At 36.8% G+C, this 22,597-nt stretch overlaps 1 protein-coding gene across 1 annotated transcript in view; it reads left to right on the top strand.

The window, feature by feature from the left end:
- Positions 1 to 1,179: 1,179 nt before the first annotated feature.
- Positions 1,180 to 22,597, top strand: part of LOC142336221 (ADP-ribosylation factor 4-like) — a 103,388-nt gene continuing 81,970 nt past the window's right edge. The window contains exon 1 of the mRNA XM_075384895.1: positions 1,180 to 1,632. Coding sequence (XP_075241010.1) covers positions 1,602 to 1,632 — 31 coding nt within the window. The 5' untranslated portion in view covers positions 1,180 to 1,601. The remainder of the gene's footprint in view (positions 1,633 to 22,597) is intronic.

The raw sequence follows: 22,597 nt of genomic DNA, 5'->3' as shown, positions 1-22,597 counted from the left end.
ATTGTAAACATGTTGGTCTTTTTTATGCAAATTTTTCGCTTGACCATTTTGCGCTTTTCTTCTAGAACATTCTTTGACTTCTCAAGTTACTTTTTCACGCTTTCGTTCTTTTTTGAGTGATCTCCATTGCTCTTATTCCGAAGTAAAGCTTATTGCTAATATAAATTGGTTGCAGCAGCTTAAAAAGAAGTGCCTGATGGCCGACTGGGCAGTTAACTTGGTTAGGGATCGTGCGGTCAATGGTTCGAATCTCGGCATGGTCAAAAAATTTACTGCCCGCTGGTCGTTCAAGAGCAATTCTGTATTCATACAATTTTTGGTCCACAAACAATGTGGATCTTCCTTTGATAGCAATTGATCAGTCTCTCTGGCAAATCCCCCCCCCTCGACCTTTCACTCATGCTGACCACCCACTCCATTCGCAATTTGTTGGTTATCTGATTGTTAAATAGCGAACTATTGTCAAATGCACGTGCCATGGTGTTTGAATTTTATGCACTGGCTGATTTATAATTGCATTATAGTTAATGCAAAAGTGACAAAAGTTATGGGCCACAAGTGTTCAGGTATTGGTTGTTCCCAGTGACCTTATTACATGCCTCCGCCATATACAAACCAGAGAGGGGGGTTTCCATTAACGAGATTGATAGAATTGACACCGCTATTGCAAGAATAGTCTGTCCACCTTCGCTTTTTGTGTAATAGAAAAACGGGTGAATACTGAGTCACAAAAAGTTGATTTGATACAGTAAAAGGTAGGAGCACTCATATTTGTACTCCAAGTGTGTTTCCTTGTCAGTTCAATCTACAAAATGTGAATTGTGGACCATGTTCTATTAAGCGCAGCTTTCGAAGGTTGACCCAAAATAATTTTGCCGTAGTTGACATTTTGCGGTAGCAGCTTTCAGTTTTAAATGCCTAGAGCTAAGACAGTGACATTCAATTGTTATGCTATACAGTTGTCTATTGTGTAATATTGTAAACAGAGCTTATGATCACCTCAAAATACTGAGGCACTCTTTGAACCCAACTTCAAACGTAAATTGTTTGGCTTTGCTGCTGACATAATGCCTTTGGCTTTTGTAATAGTAAATCAAGTCACAAGGATTCTCTAGATTGCGATACAAGTTAAAGAACTACACAAATGATCTCAAAGTTTGACGGCATAGCCTGTTGTCAAGCATTGCATTGAGCTCGAGCTGTTTGGTGAGTTGGCTATATGACAGCAGCTATAGAACTATAGACGTATTTGTGTTTACCTTTCAGATTAATATGCAGTATGATGAAATTGTGCAGCAACAGCTATGAGCTGCTGAGGTAGCAACATGACCCCACTTTATCTATGGAATTACATTTGGCATTTCTTTATTGTTCGCGAGACGGGCTAATGTGTTGTCATTATGATTAAATGGTAATTTGTTACTTGAATTCTCGGAAATTATTGAAGAATAGCTTGCCTTAATTTATGTTTTTACCAAAAATATTTTCCAACGTGAACCACAAACAGCCTTAATTCTACTTCTTCCTTAAATTGGTGATTTTTTGCGAGTGTTGTCCAATATTGTCTCACTAACTTATTGGGAAGCAGTTCTGTTGTCGACATGGGTGCTTTGTCGTCCATTTTCTTCAAGGGTGAGTTAGCTAACCAGTCCTTTGTCCTATAATAAATTGATTGATTTAACGAGACATTTCCTTGAAAGTCAACCTGTGATGATTTATAACGGTGATTGATACTGTTTTGTAAGAAACTAGTTGGAGGATGGGGGGGGGGGTTGGTTTATGGGAATGACCACTAAAGTTTTCGGCATCGATAGAACCCCCTATAAAAATTTTAAAAAAGCTAAAATATCGTACTAATATTGATTGACTTCAACGAAACTGTCTCCGCTAAAAAGTCTATGGCGTTGTCTACAGTAACTGCTTCGGTTCAACTTGTTCTATTTGAAAATTAGGACGATATCTTATTCCCTCAATGTTTTTCGGCGGTTATCAAATTGCACCTGTTCGTTTTCCACGTTAACAAAAATTAGTTGTTCTTCAACATTGTTACAAATTAGTGCTTTTTGTGCTGATAATGACTGCATACCCAGATTGCTATTATGATAGTTATTATATTTATGAACGTAGTTTTTATCTACTGTTATAATGTCACTGAAATTGACCAAATTTAACTTTGGCTGCGCAACGCATAATAATAGGTTATTTGATCACCCACCCGCTTTTACGTTCATCAGAGATCAGCAGAGGGTGTAGGGGACTCGAGAAAGGCAGTTAGCGTGATTTAGTGAAATAGTGATCTGTGTTAGTGATGAGGTCATGGAATAGAGGGACATTAAAGAGGCATTCAGGATTGATGACCACGCGGATGAAATTGCATGCAGTGGTAGTCTCCATTGAAGCATTTCAAATTCACAGCAAGCAAACTCATGCTATTACGGAAGACCAGTTTGAGCTCAGAATTTGTTGCTAGTTCTGTTATTTCACCAGGACTGCTCAGGCTCTGCTAAGTTGAGAGAAAAGGATCGTTTCCATTGTTTTCGAACGACCGCGATTCGAAGAAAGTGCAGCAGATGAATATCTATTTTGTGAATTACTTAAATAATGATTGCGTGATAAAAGTAGTCAATCTCTTGTGTTTATATTACCATGTTTATACCATTGACTCCAGCAAGTTACATAAATTTTGCTGTAACAATTGAAGTTTGTTAAGTTTGTCTTCAGTGGTTTATAGAGTCGGACAGAGTTAGGTAAGTCTACTTCGCGCGCAGAAATAAGATTTCTAAATCTAGAAACCTTAAGGCAATAAAGAGAGCCCTGACCGGGTCTGCCTTAGAGGCAAGTTTTGGTGTTACTCAAAAGTGGATCAAATGGGAAAGAATTGGTTGCCGAGCGACCGACCCCACTCAATGTGTCGAGCAAGATATAACTATAAGATTGTTAGAATGACTATTTCGAGCTCTTCGAAAAACCTCACTACAAACCATTCTGACTTAGAATTAAACATAAGACCAGATTGTTTTGTTGATCTTACCAAAAAAAAAACTTGGCTTTCAAAAGGGGCTGCGATGTAAACATCTTTTTTCCTTGAACTGTAGGAGTTGGCAATCCTAACTTAATATTTAAAAGCGCCTTTCCCTTTAAAACAATAGGTATGTTTTTTTTTACTGTAATGGAAGCATATAGAGATAGCAACTGTAATAAAGACAATCAACAAAGCTTTTGAAAGTAAGACGTTGTTACATAAAAATCATGACTTCTACATTTCCGATTTCATTTTGAACGATTTGATTTTCTTACATGACTATACTCGATACAGTGACCTCTAATTGCTACTGTGTCCTACATATCTCCCCCTCCTGAGTGTCGGAGACCCAAAACACCGTAAAATTAGAATATCCACCAAAATTGGCAAAATACACAGAATATCGTAGAATATCCACCAAAACTCGCAAAATATCAAGAATATCGTAGAATATCCACCAAAATAATACCCAAATTGTCCCATAGAGTGTCCACAATGCCCAGTAACTTGTCCACATTGCTCAGTAGGTTGCCCACGTCGCCCAAAATTAAAATAAGCTGAATACCTAAAATAACCAAATTTATCAAAAATAATAAATGAGCGAAAATGGAAAGTAATTAAACAAATTTATCAAACAATGTCTTTTAATATCAATTAATAGTTACAAATGAGTAAAGAATGCTGAATTAGGCCAGGTTTCTGTCATAAAAGAGGAGAAATTATGTGTTAAATTGGACGAATTTGGCCAAAATTTGGGAAAATTTTACTTCCGTACAAAACTTGCCTTTAAGATTGCTTGTAGTTGTAAATAATAGCAGCTTTTATTACTGACAATTTAATGGGGAGTCCTTGGGACAAAATATAACTAAATATCCGAAAAAAATATTTGGGTAGAGTAACAATGTTGCAAAACAATCTGCAAAAAGCTGCAATTAAGTCAACATAAAGGCAAAATTGTTCAATTACTGCCTATCTTCTCAGATTCTATGCGCACATGCTTGACAGTGAGAATGCTTTTGCTCGTTGAGCAGAACCATGAGCCTTTTCGATGTTCTCTTAAGCCGACACAATCTAAATGAAACCATTTGATGAGGCAATTTTTGTTACAACATTTGAGCATTGCTCGATTGTATGGCTCATTACAAAGTCAATGGCGCTCTTGAAAAGTTAAATTTGTCTCAAGATTGCTCTAAATTGGGCTTTCTTTTGCATCTTTTTTCGACTGAATGCTCTTTTTGGCGGCTAAAGGCAATTTGCACGGTTTTAGTTTTTGTATACTGTTTGGCTCTAACCATTCTTTTATTTGCGCTGTTTTCAACTCATGATTGAAAGAGACTACATCATGTGGACCAGATTAAGGAGCCTCTAATGGCTGTTTTACAGGGTCAACACGCAGCCAGACATGAGGACATTGAGAGTTCTTTCGGAATAAAAATTTTTTCTTTGGAACTTGATTTTGTTTTTCTCTCTGAGGTGAAAACTAATCAGTCTAGATGACTTTGTGGCTGGCGAATATACTCAAAAGACAACCTTTCTTATTTATCATTGGCTATGGCATTGGGGATTAGAACATCAAGACCAGTGTTGGCCGATAATGCAGAAATTTCATTTTCGTCAGGTTTAATCCGGATTCCAAACAGAACAATAGGCAAGGCTCTGAGCCAATCGCTTTTAGCCGACTTTAAAGCCTCTTTAAGTGTTCTATGAAATCTTTCTATCTGACCGTTTGATTGAGGATGATAAGCTGTTGTTCTTAGCCGAGAAAAGCCAATAGTCTTTGCTAAGCATTCGAAGAGTTCACTTTCGAATTGAGAGCCTCTGTCTGTGGTTATGTATAAAGGCACGCCAAATCTAGAAAACCAGGAATTTAGAAAGGCATCACTCGTAACAACAGCTGTAGTTGATGATACAGGTTGTGCTTTAACCCGTTTTGTCATTCTGTTGGTAAACGTTACAAGATACCTATGAGGAGAATCTAGAACTGCTGAAAGTGGTCCCACAATATCAAGACTGAATTTGGTAATGCCGTCATTAGTCTGGCATGTCTTATTGTTTGTATTTCTTGAAATTTTGTTTTGTAGGCACTGATGACATTCTTTGCACCACAATTTGATTTTTTGATCGGCTTTTGGCCATGCAAATCTTGCTAGAATCATCCTTTTCGTAACTTTCCAATCAGGATGACATAAGTCATGGAACTGGCTGAAAATAGGAAAGCGACAATCCGGAGGTAAAATAGGTCGTGGAACAACAGATTTATCACAGAAGTTTCTCATTGCCAATAGTAACCTCTTGAACTCCGTTCAAATAATCACTTGTCATTTGAGTACAAAAATCTTCTGTCTTTTCGCTAATTCTGATAAATCGAAAACATCGATATAGACGCCGGATACATTTTGAGATTGTTCATTAGTACCAACTGAAGGACGAGAGAAACAATCGGCAACAATATTTTCCGATCCAGACAAATAGTGAATTTCATATATTCAGCTATAAAAAGCTCTGACTTGTCGAGGACTATGGTTATTAGATGCGCTTAATCGACAAAAAGTGCAAGCTATAGGCTTGTGGTCGTGAAAATAACAGTTTTTCTGCGTTCTATGAGATAACGAAAATTAACGGTTGCAGCATAAAGCAAAAGTGCTATAATTTTGTTCTGCTTGTGTTAGGCGTCTAGAGAAAAATGCTAGTGGTCGGTTTTTGTCTGAACCCGATACCTCATGGAGAGCTGTACCAATAGCTATTTTTGAAGCATCAGTTGTTACTGACAAGGTGGTATCTGGTGATATATGGTGAAGAAGTATTGATTTGCTCAAGCCTTCGTTAAGTGCGCTAAAAGATTCTGAAGCTGGGGAAGCCAATCATAAGTGGGTTCCATGGTATTCAAAAGCAATTCCTCCTTTTCTGTGTTAGTTGACTTGAATTAAGAAGATGCTGTAGAGGTCCGATAATTTGGGCATATTGCGGAATATGCTCCATGTAAAAGGAAAACTTTCCCATTATTCTTCGGAGCTCTTTGTAACTTTTGCGTTCTTCTAAACCAATCAAGCTTTCAACCTTTGATGTAAGTAGTTCAATACCATCAGAGGAAATTTCAAAACCTAAGAAATCAACAGTTTCTTAAGCCATATGCATTTAGTCAGGTTTATACGCAACCATATTCATTTGACAAGCGGTCATGTTTTTCAAGATTCGACTCAATATCAGAGGATGCTACCAATACGTCGTCTGAGTACACGAACACATCTGATATATTCTGAACAACTTCGTGAATGAAGCGTTGAAATGTTTTTCCTGCATTCTTCAGAACGAATGGCATTCTAATAAATTCGAACAAACCAAAAGGTGTAGTTACGGCTGTTTTTATGTCATCTGAGTAAATCGGTTTCTGATGGTATGCTTTGACCCAGTCAAATTTGCTAAAATTTTTTCTGCCATTAAGTTCGACCATTGAAAGCTCAAGCATTGGATAGCTATCTCTGACAGTTAGGTGATTTAGAGATCGATATTCTCCACAGGGTCCTCAATCGCCCATTTCTTTCTCCGGAACCATATGCAAAGGTGATGAATAAGGACTCTTAGATGGTCGTATTATACCAAGCCGCTGCATTTCATCTTATTTGGCAATTTCTGACAATTTTAAGTTTTTCTGGTGTCAACTGTCTTGGTTTAGAGAAAACTTGTTTCCCGGATGTTTCAATTTTGTGGACTGTTTTAGTTTTGCTTCGACATCAAAATTAACATCACCAAAATCATCAGAATATTTTTCCATGATTGCTCTTAGTCTCTCATTTTCACTTGACAAAAAGTCATTGTTAGCAACTTGGACTGATAAATGACTGTCTTCAACTGGTGTTAAAGATTGTCTCGTAGAAAGACCTGTTATGTTGTCAGTTAAGGTTATCACAATCAACTGTAATTTTGAACTCATTCAGGAAGTCTAAGCCAAGAATATTGTCTTTGACATCTGCTATAGAGAATGTGAAAGGAAATGTTCTTCGCAGAGGGAATCGATATTGATAACGACATTCTGCCAAAAATTTTAATTGAGTCTCCATTGACAGTTCTCAGCTCTGTTACAGTAGGTGTTAAGAAGTTTATATTAACAAAACTTGGCATAGTGATTGATGTCATTGAATCTGTGTCTGCTATGAAATCAATTGGATTGTCTCCTAATTTAGCGGCTATGCGAATGCAGAGATTACCCCCAGAGGTTGCCGCACACAAACTAGGGGTTACTAGTTTGAGGGATTTGCTGGGCAGTTTCCGCGGGATGTTGGTTCTATGTGTTTGGGTTTCTGTCCTGGCCACTGACACCATGGTTTACTTGATTTCGCCTTTTCAGCAAAGTAGAGATAATAGCGCCAAATTTGTGGTCTTTGACCTGCTGTGAAAGGTCTGTGTGTTCTCGATTGATCTGTTTGACTATGAGTGGTTTACTGATTGGTTGCTTTTCGTTGAATGCTGATCGTACAATGGTCTTTTTGGCATCTGCTGTTTAGAGGCTGCAAATAAGTTTGGAGAAGTTGTAGCATTTACAGTGATTGAGTAGCTGTACATTGTATCAGCTAATTTGGCGAATTGTTCAATAGGAAGTTCTAGGTGGGCTGAGTGCTGTTTCCACAGAAATTGGCATTGCTTGCATTAACTTGTGCTTTATGACATCGTCATCTAACGTCAAGTTACATTCAGCAAGCTTTCGTTGATTTCTCATCAAGCACAATGAAGGTTTTCGACCGTCCAATGAAAACATTTCCAGGGCTTCTTCAATCATTTCTTGTTTTGACTTCTGGAAAATGCCGCAGATATGATCTTTGATGTCTCTATAATTGTCTATGGGGAGATTGATTGCAACGTCGTCAGGAAATGCAGTTAGGATGTGATAGAATTTTGTCTCATCATTTGTTATTCCGGCGAGGAAAATTTGAGATTCCATTTGACAAAACCATACTCCAGGATGTGGCCTGTAGAAAACAGGAGGTTTCACAGAAACTCTTCCAGCGTAGCCACCTGGAGCTAAATGTTGCTGAGCAATCAACAAATTTAGATCTATCGCTCCAGAAAGAGTTTGGGATCCTGATGGAAATTGTACTGCAATACCTGAACCTGCAGTGTCAACTGAGCCTGTGCCTATACATGTACCCGCCATACCAATACCTGTTATAACCATACCCAAACCTGTACCAAACTCTGACCAGTACCCACCAAACGCTGACCAGTACCTACTGAAACCGAACTCGAAGAAGCAAATTTAAGAAGTCGAGCAAAGGTAAAGTTTGATGTATTAAAACGAGTAAATTTGGTTAGCGTTAAGGACAAAAATACTTATTCAGCTTCCGTATTTGGCGTATCTTAACAGTTAAGGGTCACCACTGTAGGAGTTGGGGAGTCCTTACTTAATATTTAACTACGCCTTTCCCTTTAAAACAATAGGTATGTATTTTTTACTGTAATGGAAGCATATAGAGATATCAACTGTAATAAAGGCAATCAACAAAGCTTATGAAGCTAAGACGTGGTTACATAAAAATCATGACTTCGACATCTCCGATTTCGTTTTGAACGATTTGACTTTCTTACATGACTCTACTTGATTCAATGACCTCTAATTGCTACTGTATCCTACAGAACTCAGGCATGCATCCGGTTTTTTGGATCATCAACTTTTACGAGGCCAGTTGAAATTGTTGGGATTAGAGGTCGAAAGACTGTACTGGACTGAATAATAATTGAGTAAAAGATACTGAGTTTAAATAATGGCCAGATTTTAATTTTTGGGATCAGAATTATGAGGTACCTCATGGTCATTTTCTGGATGCTTCTTGAGCTGAACTCAAACGTAATAGATTATTTAAAGTATTGAAAAGTAAGAGGATCTGTAGCGTCTGCAATTAACCTCACGTGTAAATCATTTGCGCTTAAGTTTCTCGCGGACGATGCAAACAAAGGTCGATTTTACGTTTTGAAATTTTATACACACTTAATAGCAATCACTTCGTTGATTATTCAATCTCATTATAAAATCAAATAAATTACAATCACGTGAAATATTAAATATTCTCGTCTTCAAAGTGGGTGAAATTCCTTCATCACTACGTCGGGTAACATTATTATCGAGATGTTTCATCATTTTGGTTTTTATATACAAAATTTTAACATAAATGTATTTATTCTTTTTCTCTCGGTATAATAGTATTTATTGTATCATTTATATTAACACTCAACCTTTCCTATCCATTGTTAAATTTACTCAGTATTTACACAAGAGAAAATGTTGACGTCAATTGCTGTTCGAAAAGAAGTTAGGTTGAAGGTATTTGAAAGGATCGGCAGCGATTGACGTCATCTCGAACTTGGCAACTGATGTGATGGGGAGCATAGAGGAAAATCAAATTAGCTTAGCTAAAAATAACTTTTTTAAAACTGCAAATTGAGTGATTATTGATATTGGCTAAACAACCTTTAATGTTATGTTTTTATCAATTGAAATTTATTGAGTTAATTGAAAAGTGAATAACAGTTGGCAAAATAAAAGGCTTTGAACCCGCATTTTACTCCAAAGATACCAGAGGTAAAACGAAATAGTAGTATAGAAAGAACCATCTTATTGCAGTAGTTGCATACAACTTCCTGCAAGATAACAATCTAATACCCCGGGATTTGAGTAAGATCAGTGCTGCAATTTTTAAATTTTTTTATAGGTTTGTAAAAAACCTATCATCGCAATAACTTAGTAATTCACACTTTTCAAAACTGGACATCTTTTCTAGTTGTCCGTGTTTTTCAAGCTCCTCACCGTTGTCTACCCTGTTCCTTCGGATTGGTTGAACATGTCTCTTCTTTGTTGGTTATCAGCCTGTTGTAGAGTCGGGTCCCTTCTGGTGCTTCTTTTTTCTTTAGATAAATTTCTATGTATCAGATAGAGGAAGTTCAATTCATTTCAAAGTTCGAAGTGTATGGTTCACGCAAGCTGCTGAGGAAGCAGAATTTCTATTAGTACGAGCAATTTTGGGTTTCAGGAGGAGACCCCCAGCCCCAAAACTTCCGGGTGGCATCGTTTACCATAAACTAGCAACAACCAAAGCCCGTTCTTCGTTTTTTTGATTGCATTTAGTTAGGAGGTCATTATCTTCTCGCTGGCTATTATAGCGCCCCTAATTTTTTCTTTGCTATTCAAAGAAATTGAATTGTATTGGGGCGCTGTTTTTTACGACTCGAAGAGCAGTATTGATTGAGCGTCTTTTTGATCGGTAGTTTTGTTGAAGTGTAATTAAAACAGGAAGAAAAAACCAAGTGTTCAGGTCAAATTGCTGGAGAAGAGAGGGCTGTTCTGTTCATGTAGCATTTTCGAGAGAGGGCGAGAAATGTAGGTGCGAAAAAGTTTTCGCTGAGTGAGCAATTTTTTTACCACCTGCGGCATTCTCGAAGCATTTTTTTAGTTCTTATTCCTTTTTTTTCAGGTGAAAGTGATTGTCTCAATTATATTAACTTGTGTTAGTACGTTCACAAGTGTTTTTGACCATGTTAAGCAAACAGTACAATTTTAGATTCAATTTTGAGCAATTTTTTACAATTGTGCTTTGTTGGAGCAGTTTTTGTATTCTTCGATTTTTTTTGGAATTAGGGTAATTATTTGGTTCACGCTAGTTGCTCTGGTTGTCTGGTGGCCTTTGGATTCAATTGATGGTTTTTAAGTTGTTTCAGTTGAAGATAATGGCAAAATTTTAAACAAATTTTGACCGATATCCGATTGTTTTTTGGTTTTTTGCCTATTTCTTCTGATACTGTGCTTGTCGTTATATTTTAAATTTTTCAGTTTTTAATTTTAAAAGTTGTTTTCAAAAGTTGTCACTGAAAGCTATGCCGGGAACTTCATGATGATGTTTGAGTGAATGATTGATCAAAACAAAACTTTTTTCACTATACAATATTTTTGATGTAACGTCTTAGAATTTTCTGGATAATTTTGTTCCGGAATTTTTTACAAAATGCAATTTTTGTTGACTTTGTCCTCAATTTCCTTTTTTCCTCTTCGGTTTTCTCTACATGAACCCTTCTGTTTGTTCTTCTCAGCTATTAGTTTCTTAATGAATGAAGATTAACTGTATCGCACTCAAGGCCTTTTGCTGATAGCTGTTTTGGAGTCGCAACTTTTGAATATAAAAAAATATGAGATGCCGTATCAGTTTTCGTTGTCAGATATTTTTCCATTGTTTGTTTTTACTGCTTTTTATTCAAAACGATTGGTATAAATGAGTAGAAGGTTTATTATGTCAGTTAGTTTGGTAAATTTTCTACTTCGTGTCGTTTCCGGAATTCTTGCTATGTTTTTTAAGCTCTGTTCATACATTTTTATGATTTTTGATGTCAAATTGGAGAAGTAATTTTTAAGCTAGACCACATTCCAATGACCTGTAAAAATTGAGAATAAGCAGTCAGACCCTAAAGGGTTTCACTGCAACAGTAAGCACACACTCTCTTTGATATTCTCGGTAAATCATTCCGAAAAGGTGAATTTCCGCTGACCGAAGAAAGCTGACTTAATGAGAGACACCGAGACTTTCGTACATGACTCTACTTGATTCAATGACCTCTAATTGCTACTGTGTCCTACAGAACTCAGGCATGCATCCGATTTTTTGGATCATCAACTTTTACGAGGCCAGTTGAAATTGTTGGGATTAGAAGTCAAAAGAGTGTACTGGACTGAATCATAATTGAGTAAAAGATACTGAGTTTAAATAATGGCCAGATTTTAATTTTTGGGATCAGAATTATGAGGTACCTCATGGTCATTTTCTGGACCCTTGTGCTTCTAATCTACGACATTGATACCAGAAGTTATGCTTCTTGAGCTGAACTCAAACGTAATAGATTATTTAAAGTATTGAAAAGTAAGAGGATCTGTAGCGTCGGCAATTAACCTCACGTGTAAATCATTTGCGCTTAAGTTTCTCGTGGACGATGCAAACAAAAGTCGATTTTGCGTTTTGAAATATTATACACACTTAATCGCAATCACTTCGTTGATTATTCAATCTCATTATAGAGAGAGAGAGAGAGTTTAGGCTTTTGTGGGTCTTTCCACATGGGTTTGCACCCTTCATATAACGACTGAGCTGAGCTTCTGCACCGGGTTACAATGTCCACAGCTGCAGTTGAAAGCCCAGGAACATAAGTTGACTTCCGAATAACTTTTGAAGAAGTAGTTCCAGTATATTTTTGTTAAATATTTCTTATCAATTTGATCGAGATCGACGTTCCCTACTTTTCGTATTATATTCAGTAAATAACTGGTTCTTTTCCAGAAGTTTTCTTCAGCCTTCCGTGTTCTTGTTTTATTAATTGTTATTAGCTCGTTTTGACGTGTGCTTAACAACCCTTCATTATTGTTTGTTTTAATGGGTATTTTTATTTTGTAAGATCCTTTAAGCAGTGAGATGAGCATTAATAGATCATGCAATTCAAAGTAATATGACAAAGGCAGCAACTTCAGTGTGGTCAGTCTTTGCTTGTAACTAATTTCCCAGTTACTGATTATCCACGACGTTGCTTTTCTTTGAATGCGCTCGATGTCTTTGCTTTCGGTCTTATTCGCGAACCATGCTTGTGAGGCATAACTTATGACTGGTATAACGTAGCCGACATATGCATTGAGTTTTGTTGTTTGCGATGCAAGGTTTGATATGTTTCGTTTTAGGAAATAAAACGCTTTCCAGGCTTTGCTACAACGTTTCTTTATATTCGCTTTCCATGATAACTTAGTAGCCATAATTATATCTAGATCTTTTTGCTCGCTTTTATTTGAGAGAGTTTTGGAGTTAAGTATAAAGGAGTGCCAGTTTTTTTCGTTTACTTTAATCGGCAGGATGTGACATTTGCTTTCATTGAGTTGCATTTTGTTGTTATGGCACCATTTTTCGATTTTTTCCAGGTCACTTTGTATATTTGCTGGATTTGTTGATACAAGCTTGAAATCATCTGCGTATCCAAACGCAGAGAATCTTATTTATAAGATCAAATAAATTACAATCACGTGAATTATTAAATCTTCTCGTCTTCAAAGTGGGTGAAACTCCTTCATCACTACGTCGGGTATGATTATTATCGAGATCTTTCATCGTTTTGATTTTTATATACAAAATTTTATCATAATTGTACTTATTGAAAAAGATTTATTTAATAAACCACTATTTAAAATGGTTAGTATAAAGTGTGATAAATGAAAAGGTAAAGCATGGATTATAAGTTGTGATGAATTTAAAATTAAATCATGACATTATCACATGGGATAACATTTCAATGAGCCCAATTTTGATTCTTTGTGCATTGTGTAAATTAATTGAACATGTCAGTGAATTTAGATGTGAGGATAATAAATGTAGATTATATGTTTATCTCAAAAGATATAGATTCAAACATACTATGAATCTGTTTAAAGAATATGATTATAAATATGATATTCAGATAAAAATTATTCTTATTCAATTGAATATAATCGAAGCTGTAGTCGTTACAGTTACAGTGTTAGTAATAATTGCATACAATATATATATATATATTATTTTACCACCCGCAACCAAAGACTTAGTCTGCTTCTTTTTGAATGGTGCATAAAATTTTAAAAATAAAAATGCTGTAATGGTTCTACTTTCCCATTAGTTCCTCTTAGGAACATCCGATCATTTTGATGATTTTCTTAAATGACTGCCAAAATTCGAGCAAGTTTTAAAGTACGGCTCATTCTTGATTTTCAGAGGAAAGCGTGGCCAACCATTTGAGTTACAAATGTTCGAATATTTAGAATTTTTATGTATTCATAAATCAACCCGTGTCTGAATATCCGCCCCATCAACATTTAGTACTTGTTGCCAACGTAAATTTTCGCTTTTCTCGATTGGCCAATATTGCTCTTGAAGATATTATACGGCCTCAAATGATTCAATCGAAAACGTGCAAAAAATTTCTTTCTCTTGGTATAATAGTATTTATTGTATCATTAATATTAACGCTGAACTTGTCCTATCCATTGTTAATTTTTATTCAGTATTTACACAAGCAAAAATTTTGACGTCGAATGCTGTTCGGAAAGCAGTTAGGTTAGTCCAAGTTATTTGAAAGGAGGCGCAGCGACTGACGTCATCTCTAACTTAAATTATCCATTCGCAACACTTCAATTTCTCGAATTGTAGAAAAACGATCGATAAAAATTGGCAACCGATGTGATTGGGAGTATAGAGGAAAATCAAATTTGCTTGGCTAAAAATAACTTATTTAAAACTGCAAATTGAGTGTTTAATTATATTGGATAAACACCCCTGTAACGGCTGCTCTCCTATCCAAGTCGAGGAAAACTTTACACCGCCCAGTGCGTTTCAGCGGTTTCAAATCTGTCCAGATAGTGTTTTTGCAGTTAACTTTTGTAAACTGTATTATCCGCTATGCTGTAGATAACCGTTGCATTACTTGTTGCTCAATTAGTCTTAGTAACTGACTGCTCAGCTTTGCTGTATAACAAACTTGTTTCTTTGAGAATAACAAATAATTCAAATTGAAACAATCCAATTTTTGCTTGTTTTGGTTAACAAATCAACTTCTAATCCTCTATGTCCAGCTCTATGTAACTGTCCTAGCTACTGGTTAATGCTAATAATTTCTATCTCCGATGTCTTAATATTTTCGGAGACTTTTTCCCGATAGTCAAATTTAACAAATGTAACCAAATCCGCACTTTGTGCTTCTCAGCCCACTCAATAGCTCAATAACGCAATTTTTGAACTACACTAGGCTTCGTTAAAGCCAGTAAGAGAAACTGACTTTATGTTTTGCACAAAGCTTCTCTTACTTAGGAACTTTGTTCCTCAGAAAGAAAGTTTTGAGAATATCAAAGTTAATTCTCTTTTCACAAGTCTGCTTTAAAACTGTACAATCAACAATATGATTGTACAGTTTTACAATCTGATTGTACAACAATATGATTGTACAAAGTAAAGTTAAAACTGTACAATCAACAATATGATCTACAAAAACAAGAACCGATAACAAGTAATTTACCGCTCAAGAAAGTGTGCTTCAATGCGCACTGTATGTCAATTTAATATAACCAAAATTGTAAATTTAAACTGATTTTTGTTAGTTTTCCAAGCTCTATTTATACTGCCGTGCTTGTCAAAATTCTATCTCTGATTAGTTGTAGATTACTATGTCGTAAGATTCTCTGAACACACTTTGTTTGGGGTTCTGGATACCTTAAACGGTTCCGCGTACTCTCTGAATTGATAGGAAAATCGTAAAATTCATCGAATCTGGCTTACCATGTCGGGTATCTCTTGCTCCGTTTGAGCTAAATTTGTGTGATTGTGAACACTGGAATACGTGGCAATAATGGAGTAGTTCGAGTTTGAGTTTCAATTTGGCTTCATGTTTGACGATTGTGTACTAATAATAGTTGTTAAATATAAAGGTTGAACAAAATGAACAAATCCGTATGGCTTTAGTAGAATGTAGCATTAAATTTCGCTCTTCATGCTATTCTAGCTTTAATGCTTGAAATGGCCTTGAAGCGCTATTCAATTTGGTTATTGAGTTAGTAGGCTCAGCCGCCAAATCGCCGGCCCTGTTTTCTATCGCGAAAACATCTTTTCCAGGTAGTACTGGGGCGAGCTTCACTACTGGTCTCTTGTACACTCCGTCGTTTGTTTGAACTATCGCTGATCGAATCATACCGTCGGACCCATCGATGGTCTCTGTAACTCGACCTAAGTTGTAATATCCACGCTTATTGCTGTCTTTGATCAACCAAGCGAAATCGCCTTCTTTAAGGGTTTCGTTCGTCGTAGGTCGCCATTTTTGCCGGTTAATCAAAGTTGGCAGATATTCTTTACGAAATCTGTCCCATATGAGATTTGCATAGGCTTGAATTTTCGAAAGAGCTTTTGATGATCAACGAATTCTTCCGCGCATTATAGATAGGGTAAGCAAAAGTTCATTTTGCCAAGCAAGAAGTGATTGGGGGTCAATGCTTCTAAGTCATTAACATCTGAACTGACTGGAGTCAACGGTCTTGCGTTCAATGTCTGCTCTACAATACACATAGTCGTTGAAAGAACGTCCTCGGTGACTGATCTGTTCCACAACACTGCATACATTGCTTTCTTGCAACTTCTCACCAACCGTTCCCATACTCCTCCAAAGTGAGTTGCTGCGGGTGGGTTGAACTTCCATCTGATTCCTCGTTGACTTAGATGTTCTTCGATCCCTTCTTTATTCCATGCAGCAACGTACTCTGAAAACTCTCTCTCAGCTCCAACAAAATTTGTCCCGTTGTCGCTGATGATCGTATTCGGTTTGCCTCTTCGAGCAATAAATCTCATTATTGCATTGAGACAACTATCTGTGTCCAACTTAGGTACCAATTCTATATGCACCGCTCTCATAGTTAGACAAGTAAAGAGACAACACCATCGCTTTTACTTTTTTGTGTCCAATCTTCAAAATGAAGGGGCTAAAGTAGTCAACTCCAACATTCGAAAGGCTGTTGAAGCATCTAACCGCTCTTCGCAAAGATCTGCCATTACTGGTGCTATCGTTTGTGCTCTGCCTTTCTTGAGGTAACACACTTGTTCTTGATTGATCTTAAGGCGTTTCGTATGCCTAGGATCCACATCTTCTGCTGAACAATGTTTCTTACATGCTCAATGCCTTCGTGTTGATTGTCCTTGTGCTCATTGCGCAAGAATAATTCAATCGCATGATGTTTCCAATGTACCAAAATTGGATGCTTTGCATTGAAGTCCAATAGACTTTTGCCTATTCTGCCTCTGGCTTGAATAAGTCCTTCTTCATCTAGGAAAGGGGAGAATTGTAGGATTTTGCTGCATTTTGGAATTTCCATTTGAGCTTTGAGAGATTTCGTTTCTTCGCCAAATTGTTCTTGCTGTAGTGGTTTGAAGATAGTTGCTTCTGCTTTTTCTCTTTCTTCAATGCTGACTACGAGTGTTGCTGGTTTGTGTTTGTTCAATGCTCGCTGTACGTATGCCATTGTATTCACTAGTCTGTTGAAGTTAGTGAATCGTTCCCACTGAATAACGGCTTTCTTCCCTTCAGCCTGTATCATGAAGACTGACGAGAGTATATTCTCTTCATCTGATGCAAAGATTAGGTTCACTTACTCTGGCCATTCACTTTCTAGTCGTTTCAACCAGGCCAGAGCAGTGAGCCACTCACTTCTCTTGAGTTCTTCAATGTTGATTGCTCTGGTGCCAATGTTCGCTGTGTTGTTGATACCGCTCACATGTTTCCACTGTGAAACATCAGTTGTATCTAATATCTCAGCCACTCGATTGGCCACAAACACTTGTTGTTTACGATGAGAACTGTGTATCCACTGCAATATTGTAGTTGAGTCTGACCAAAAACTGCAACTATTTATCTTCATTTCGTGTTCCCTGACTATCTGTTCCTTCAACCTCACTTCCATGACTGCCGCTTGCAATTCCAGTCGGGGTATTGAAAGATGCCTCATCGGTGCCACTCTGCATTTTCCAATGACAAAAGCTAAGTCAGCTGAGTATTCTTTTGGTTGTGAACGTAGATAGGCCACTGCATACATCGTGTCTTCAGACGCGTCAGCAAACACAAGTTCAGTTTTATCCCTCTCTCTGTTGAAGTATCTTCTATCGATGCTCGTTTCAGCTAAAATTGGAAGACCACTGACATATTCTTCCTCTGGGTTATAGGTGTTTCAACTTCCTTGTTCGTACCTCTGCACACTTGAAGACTATCATTAGTAACAGTGCATTGTAGTCCTAGCACTGAGGATCCCTCTGTATTAGGTTCCACTTCGACTTGCTTCGTGTTGCTGATTGACTTCAAGTCTTCTGAGATTGCTTCGGTAACTGCATCATTGTTGCTTATCCACTTCTTCAATTCAAATCCATGTGAGAGAAGAGGTTGTAGTTGATTGAAGTCCTCAATTGCTTCTTCAAGGGTTTCTACCGATTTGATGAAATCGTCCTTGTAGAAGTTGTTCTGTATTGCCTTTACTGCAATTGAATACTCCTCTTCATTGTCCAGTCCCCCTCGTTTGAGAGCATAGATTGCACAAGTTGGAGAACTCTTAGCTCCAAACACGTGACGCTGATTTTCGTATACCCAAACAGGTTCGTTAGTTCTTGGACGCCATAAGAACCTCAAGCAACTTCTGTCCTGCTCGGGAACTTGCACTTGTAGAAACATCGATTCGATGTCAGCTGTTAGGGCTATTGGTCCTTCACGAAATCTGAATATCGTTCCAATCAACCCATGTAGCAGATTAGGCCCTGTAAGACGAGTGCTGAGGTAGGGTTACCTTGAGAGGTTACTCTACTTCTGTCTTATGGTGTCTCAAGAATATAGTCAAATCTTAAGGCTTACCTGACTAACTAAAGTTCTAGATCTCTAGTCTGTTACTCTTCTATCTGAGCTTCAGTAGACAGTGCACCGGCCGCAATGCTAAAGTCTAACGTATATCTCAATACTAAAACAAGAGCGGAGTAGAGAGAGAGAAATATACTTTATTATTATATCAGGTATGACTGGTACCGACTAAAGGGGTAGCGTGTTGTGTTACCAACGCGTAAACAATTAAACATTTAAAGGAAAGGTATTTCCATAATTTTAACCAATCAGGGTTGAGTATTTTAGTTTATATTTATTAACATAAATAAAGTCTCTAGATCTTTTTGTTGGAAGTCAACACTGACTCCACCTGCTAGTAGCTTGTGATTCAGGCATACTTCTTTGTACTTTGATGCAGCATTGCAAACAAGTCTCACTTTGCCATTATTTTTCGGGTTTAACTCTGGATGATGTGGCAAATACCATTCCTTCCCAAAGGTGCCTTTCACTTCGGACTAGTTCAATATTTTTACGAATCCCTTTCCTACATCTGTATCTATTTACTGTTGATACAAACTCTTCAGGTTTGCGTCCCTTTGGAATCTTCGCTCCATTGAGCAAAGCTGACCCAAGGCTGAGCTGTAGTTGTTCGGTAGGTTTGGCTTCTGTACTATGAGTAAATTTCTCTTTATTCTCTCTGAAGGGTTTTTTTATTCTCTCTTTTTTGGTTTCGTCAAAGAGTAGAGTCCCAGACATAGGTTTCCCACAGAGCAAGGAATGAACATCAACAACCACAAAAGTATCTATTCCAGTACCACTTCCAGTGGATGAAGATCCTTTTGGTTAGCTCCAGTGTCGATGTGTTGTGGCGCTCCTGATGTCCGGTGACTTACCTGACTTACCTGGTTTTTTTTTGTTAGTTGTTAAAGTGTTTACTAAGTGTTCTGTGTTAATACGTAGTAACCCTTCCGGTTGGAAGAGTTTTTTGAAATTGTATTTATGTAATTCGACGAAGAAATCGGGGGTAGTGAGTTTATTTGTTAATCGAAGTCTCTATTTACAATCATGGAAATTGTTAGTGACATGTGACTTTTTTGGCCATGTTATATTTTGTTACTGAAGATGAACAAGTATTATTAGTTTTGATGTCTCCTGAAATCAGGGGTTATTCTGATGCTATTAGTTTTTACGAATTGTTTTGCCATACCTCTACTGGTGTGGGGTAACTGTTGTTCAATGTTATTTTTCGCGTTTGTCGTATCTGTAAATTTTTTGAAGGTTACAGATCTCGCTTATTTTCTTTATAATGGGTAGACGCAAAAAATGTCCCATTTCCTTATTCCCATTAACGGTTATTTCATCATTGTGTAAAAGGTTCGCTGGATACGATAAAATCTTCCAAATAATGCCTCTTTTCCTTTTGAAGGAAAAGTATTTAGAGCATTTGTTACAAACAGATGTTAGTTGTTACTAATGTATTACATGTGATTGCATAGTATGTGGTAGAGTATCATGTGCTTTGTTTTGAATGTGAAAATTTCGAATTGTGAACATTCTCAATGTTTCATCTGTTCTACCTTTTGTTGTATGTGTCTGGAAAGTATTGGTAACTACTGTCAAATACTTTTTATACCGTATGTTATGTTCTGTATGGAAGATTCTACATGTACTGCATGATAAATCTAGTAATTATGTTAGCAGGGTTGTCATGACTCATGTGGTTAGTTAGTTAGCATGCAATCTATGTTATAATTGTGCATGTTTGTTAGTACACATTACTATAGTGTATTATTATACACTGTGTTACTCATTCCGCTGATTACTAATACCTTGTTCTATTTTTGTTTTCTTTTTATTTACAAAATTGCATATATCTAACTATGGAAAACTTTGCATATATACATGTATACAAGTAGCTAAGAATAGGGGTGAAAGTTAAAGTAAAAAAAATTTCGTTTTTTAGATTTTATTACACATTAAGTGTCATACTAGTACAAATGGGGTTCAATCACGTTTAAGGATTGTTTGCAAAATGGGTATTGTTACTAGCATTTATAAAATATTTATTGCACGTGAAATATGCAGAGAAACATCTATAGTTAGATGTATAGCAATAAGTATTTATGACAATGTTACAATGAAATTGTTCTGAATATTACGAAATTTGTTACTACATTGAAGATTGTTACAGAGCAGTATTTGTTAGAGTCTCTCTGTTTGTTTAGGGTGATTTGTTCGATCCCTATATTGTTGATATTCCTTGATGAAGTGATCATCTTTTGAAAGGAAATATGCCACGAGATCAGTTATTTCAGCTAGTGACACTTCTTTTATTGATGCTTTTACCGAGTTTCGTATTTCTTTCTCGATATCTGAAGTCTTGCGTTCATTGTTAAATTGTATCCTGTTCAGGACAGCTCTGTTTGTTACGCTGCCTTCCAAATGGTAAGTGTGATATTCCTCACAAGGTTCTAAGGCTTCTATGGGTACAATGAGCGGTCGTTCGGGCGCTTCCTTGGGTTGGAAGATATAGTAATTCTTTACAGGGTCGAAATTACGCAGTGTTCCAATTGTGTATTCCCATTTTAGTCTGTATCCGTAATTAAGAAAGTATGGTGAAGTTAATTGATCGTTTATATGTATATAGCTCTTTGTAGTATTCTTGTTCTTATCGCGTAAAAACGTATAGTATATTAAGTTATGGACCAATTTCGTTTCATGTACTCTATAATTTTTGTTCTGAACATCCTTTGGTTTTTTGGTCAAAAACGCTGTATGCGGAAAGGTCTTGTGATGCCTTTGCTACGAGATTATCAAATGTACATGTTATAGGTATTTTAAATTCAGTCGTAGTCGTATAAAAAGCGTTCTGTGAGACTGTAGAACTGTTTTAAATTTGGGTACGCTGTTTGATGGTATTTATCGCGTCCCATATTTTGGTACTACGTTTCACTGTATTCGTGTTCTCAGAAGGTAATGGTGGAAAAAATTCGGAGACACGATCTTTTAGGTTATGTAACGGTGCCATTACAAAGTTATAGTCCCGTGAATCGAATGGCATTTCAAACCAATTTCGATAACTTAACAATGGATTGTAGTTACTGTTATGTGGGTTATTCAATGTTCGGGGATCTTTGTCCTGAAACCATATTGTTTCCATTACTGTTGTTGTAGGGGATTGTTCGTTAGTGGATTGGTGGAAAATTGATTTCCTACTGTTGCTTCGAGGTGTTACGGCGTACGGGAATCGTAAATTGTTCGGTCTTATATATGAGGGATATCTATATGACAAACGTTGTTGAACGTGATATTGCGGTAATTCGTGTTCGTTATCTTTAGGTGGAGGTGGTCGTACTGGTGGTGGATAATTAGGTAAAGGTGGCGATTGGTATACTGTATTTGGCGTGTTATCGTTACGTGGTCTGTTATTCTGGTAACTATGTATGTTAGTGCTGGTTCCTTGTTCTGTTACGTTAGTATTTGTTCTATTATAAAAGGAATCTTGATTACGTTTGTTTTCTGTTTGTTTTTTCCTAGTAAATTTTTCTTTTATAACCTGTGCGATCTCTTTGGGTGTTGGTTGGTTCAGCGCTGTTTGTGTGTGTTGATCGGAAGTGGCACATTCCACTTCGACTCTCATAGTTGTTATCCGGTCCTGTGGGTTGTCGAAACGATCGTCTGTTTGCGTGCTGCAATCAGAGGCGTTATCGCGTATTGTTCCTGGACTTGAACGTCCTGATCCTGAACTGAGTTCTCCTTCCTCAACGTCGTAGCTGAGGGGCGAATCTGCTCGGTATGGAGTCTCGGGCTCATAGTCCATTTTGTTTGCCATATCGTTTCTTGTTTGCTGAAAGGTAATTCAATTTGTTATATATTTTTAACTTTGTATTAATTACAATTGATTGTTACAGGTTTATATATGAAACGTTGTTCACTTAGTTTGTTACAAACACACTTGTTATCAGTGGTACCTTTGTTATTGTCTGTTATGCAGTTATTATTATTATTATTATTCATTTGTCGGTATTTATGAATATAATTTCCATTCATATTCGTACAAGAATGTTTCTGTGGTGAATTGGTTAGTACCATTGTGTTACTTATATATGTATGTTATATTGCAAGGAATAGGAAGTTTACATGTATTTCTCGAATGTATCAGATGTGTTATGTATAAATATAGGAAAATACATGAAA

The sequence above is a fragment of the Convolutriloba macropyga genome, chromosome 3, assembly GCF_964194025.1.
Source record: "Convolutriloba macropyga chromosome 3, txConMacr16.3, whole genome shotgun sequence".
Lineage (NCBI taxonomy): Eukaryota > Metazoa > Xenacoelomorpha > Acoela > Convolutidae > Convolutriloba > Convolutriloba macropyga.
Note: the sequence above shows the minus strand (reverse complement) of the source record. Positions and strands in the feature narration are given on the sequence as shown.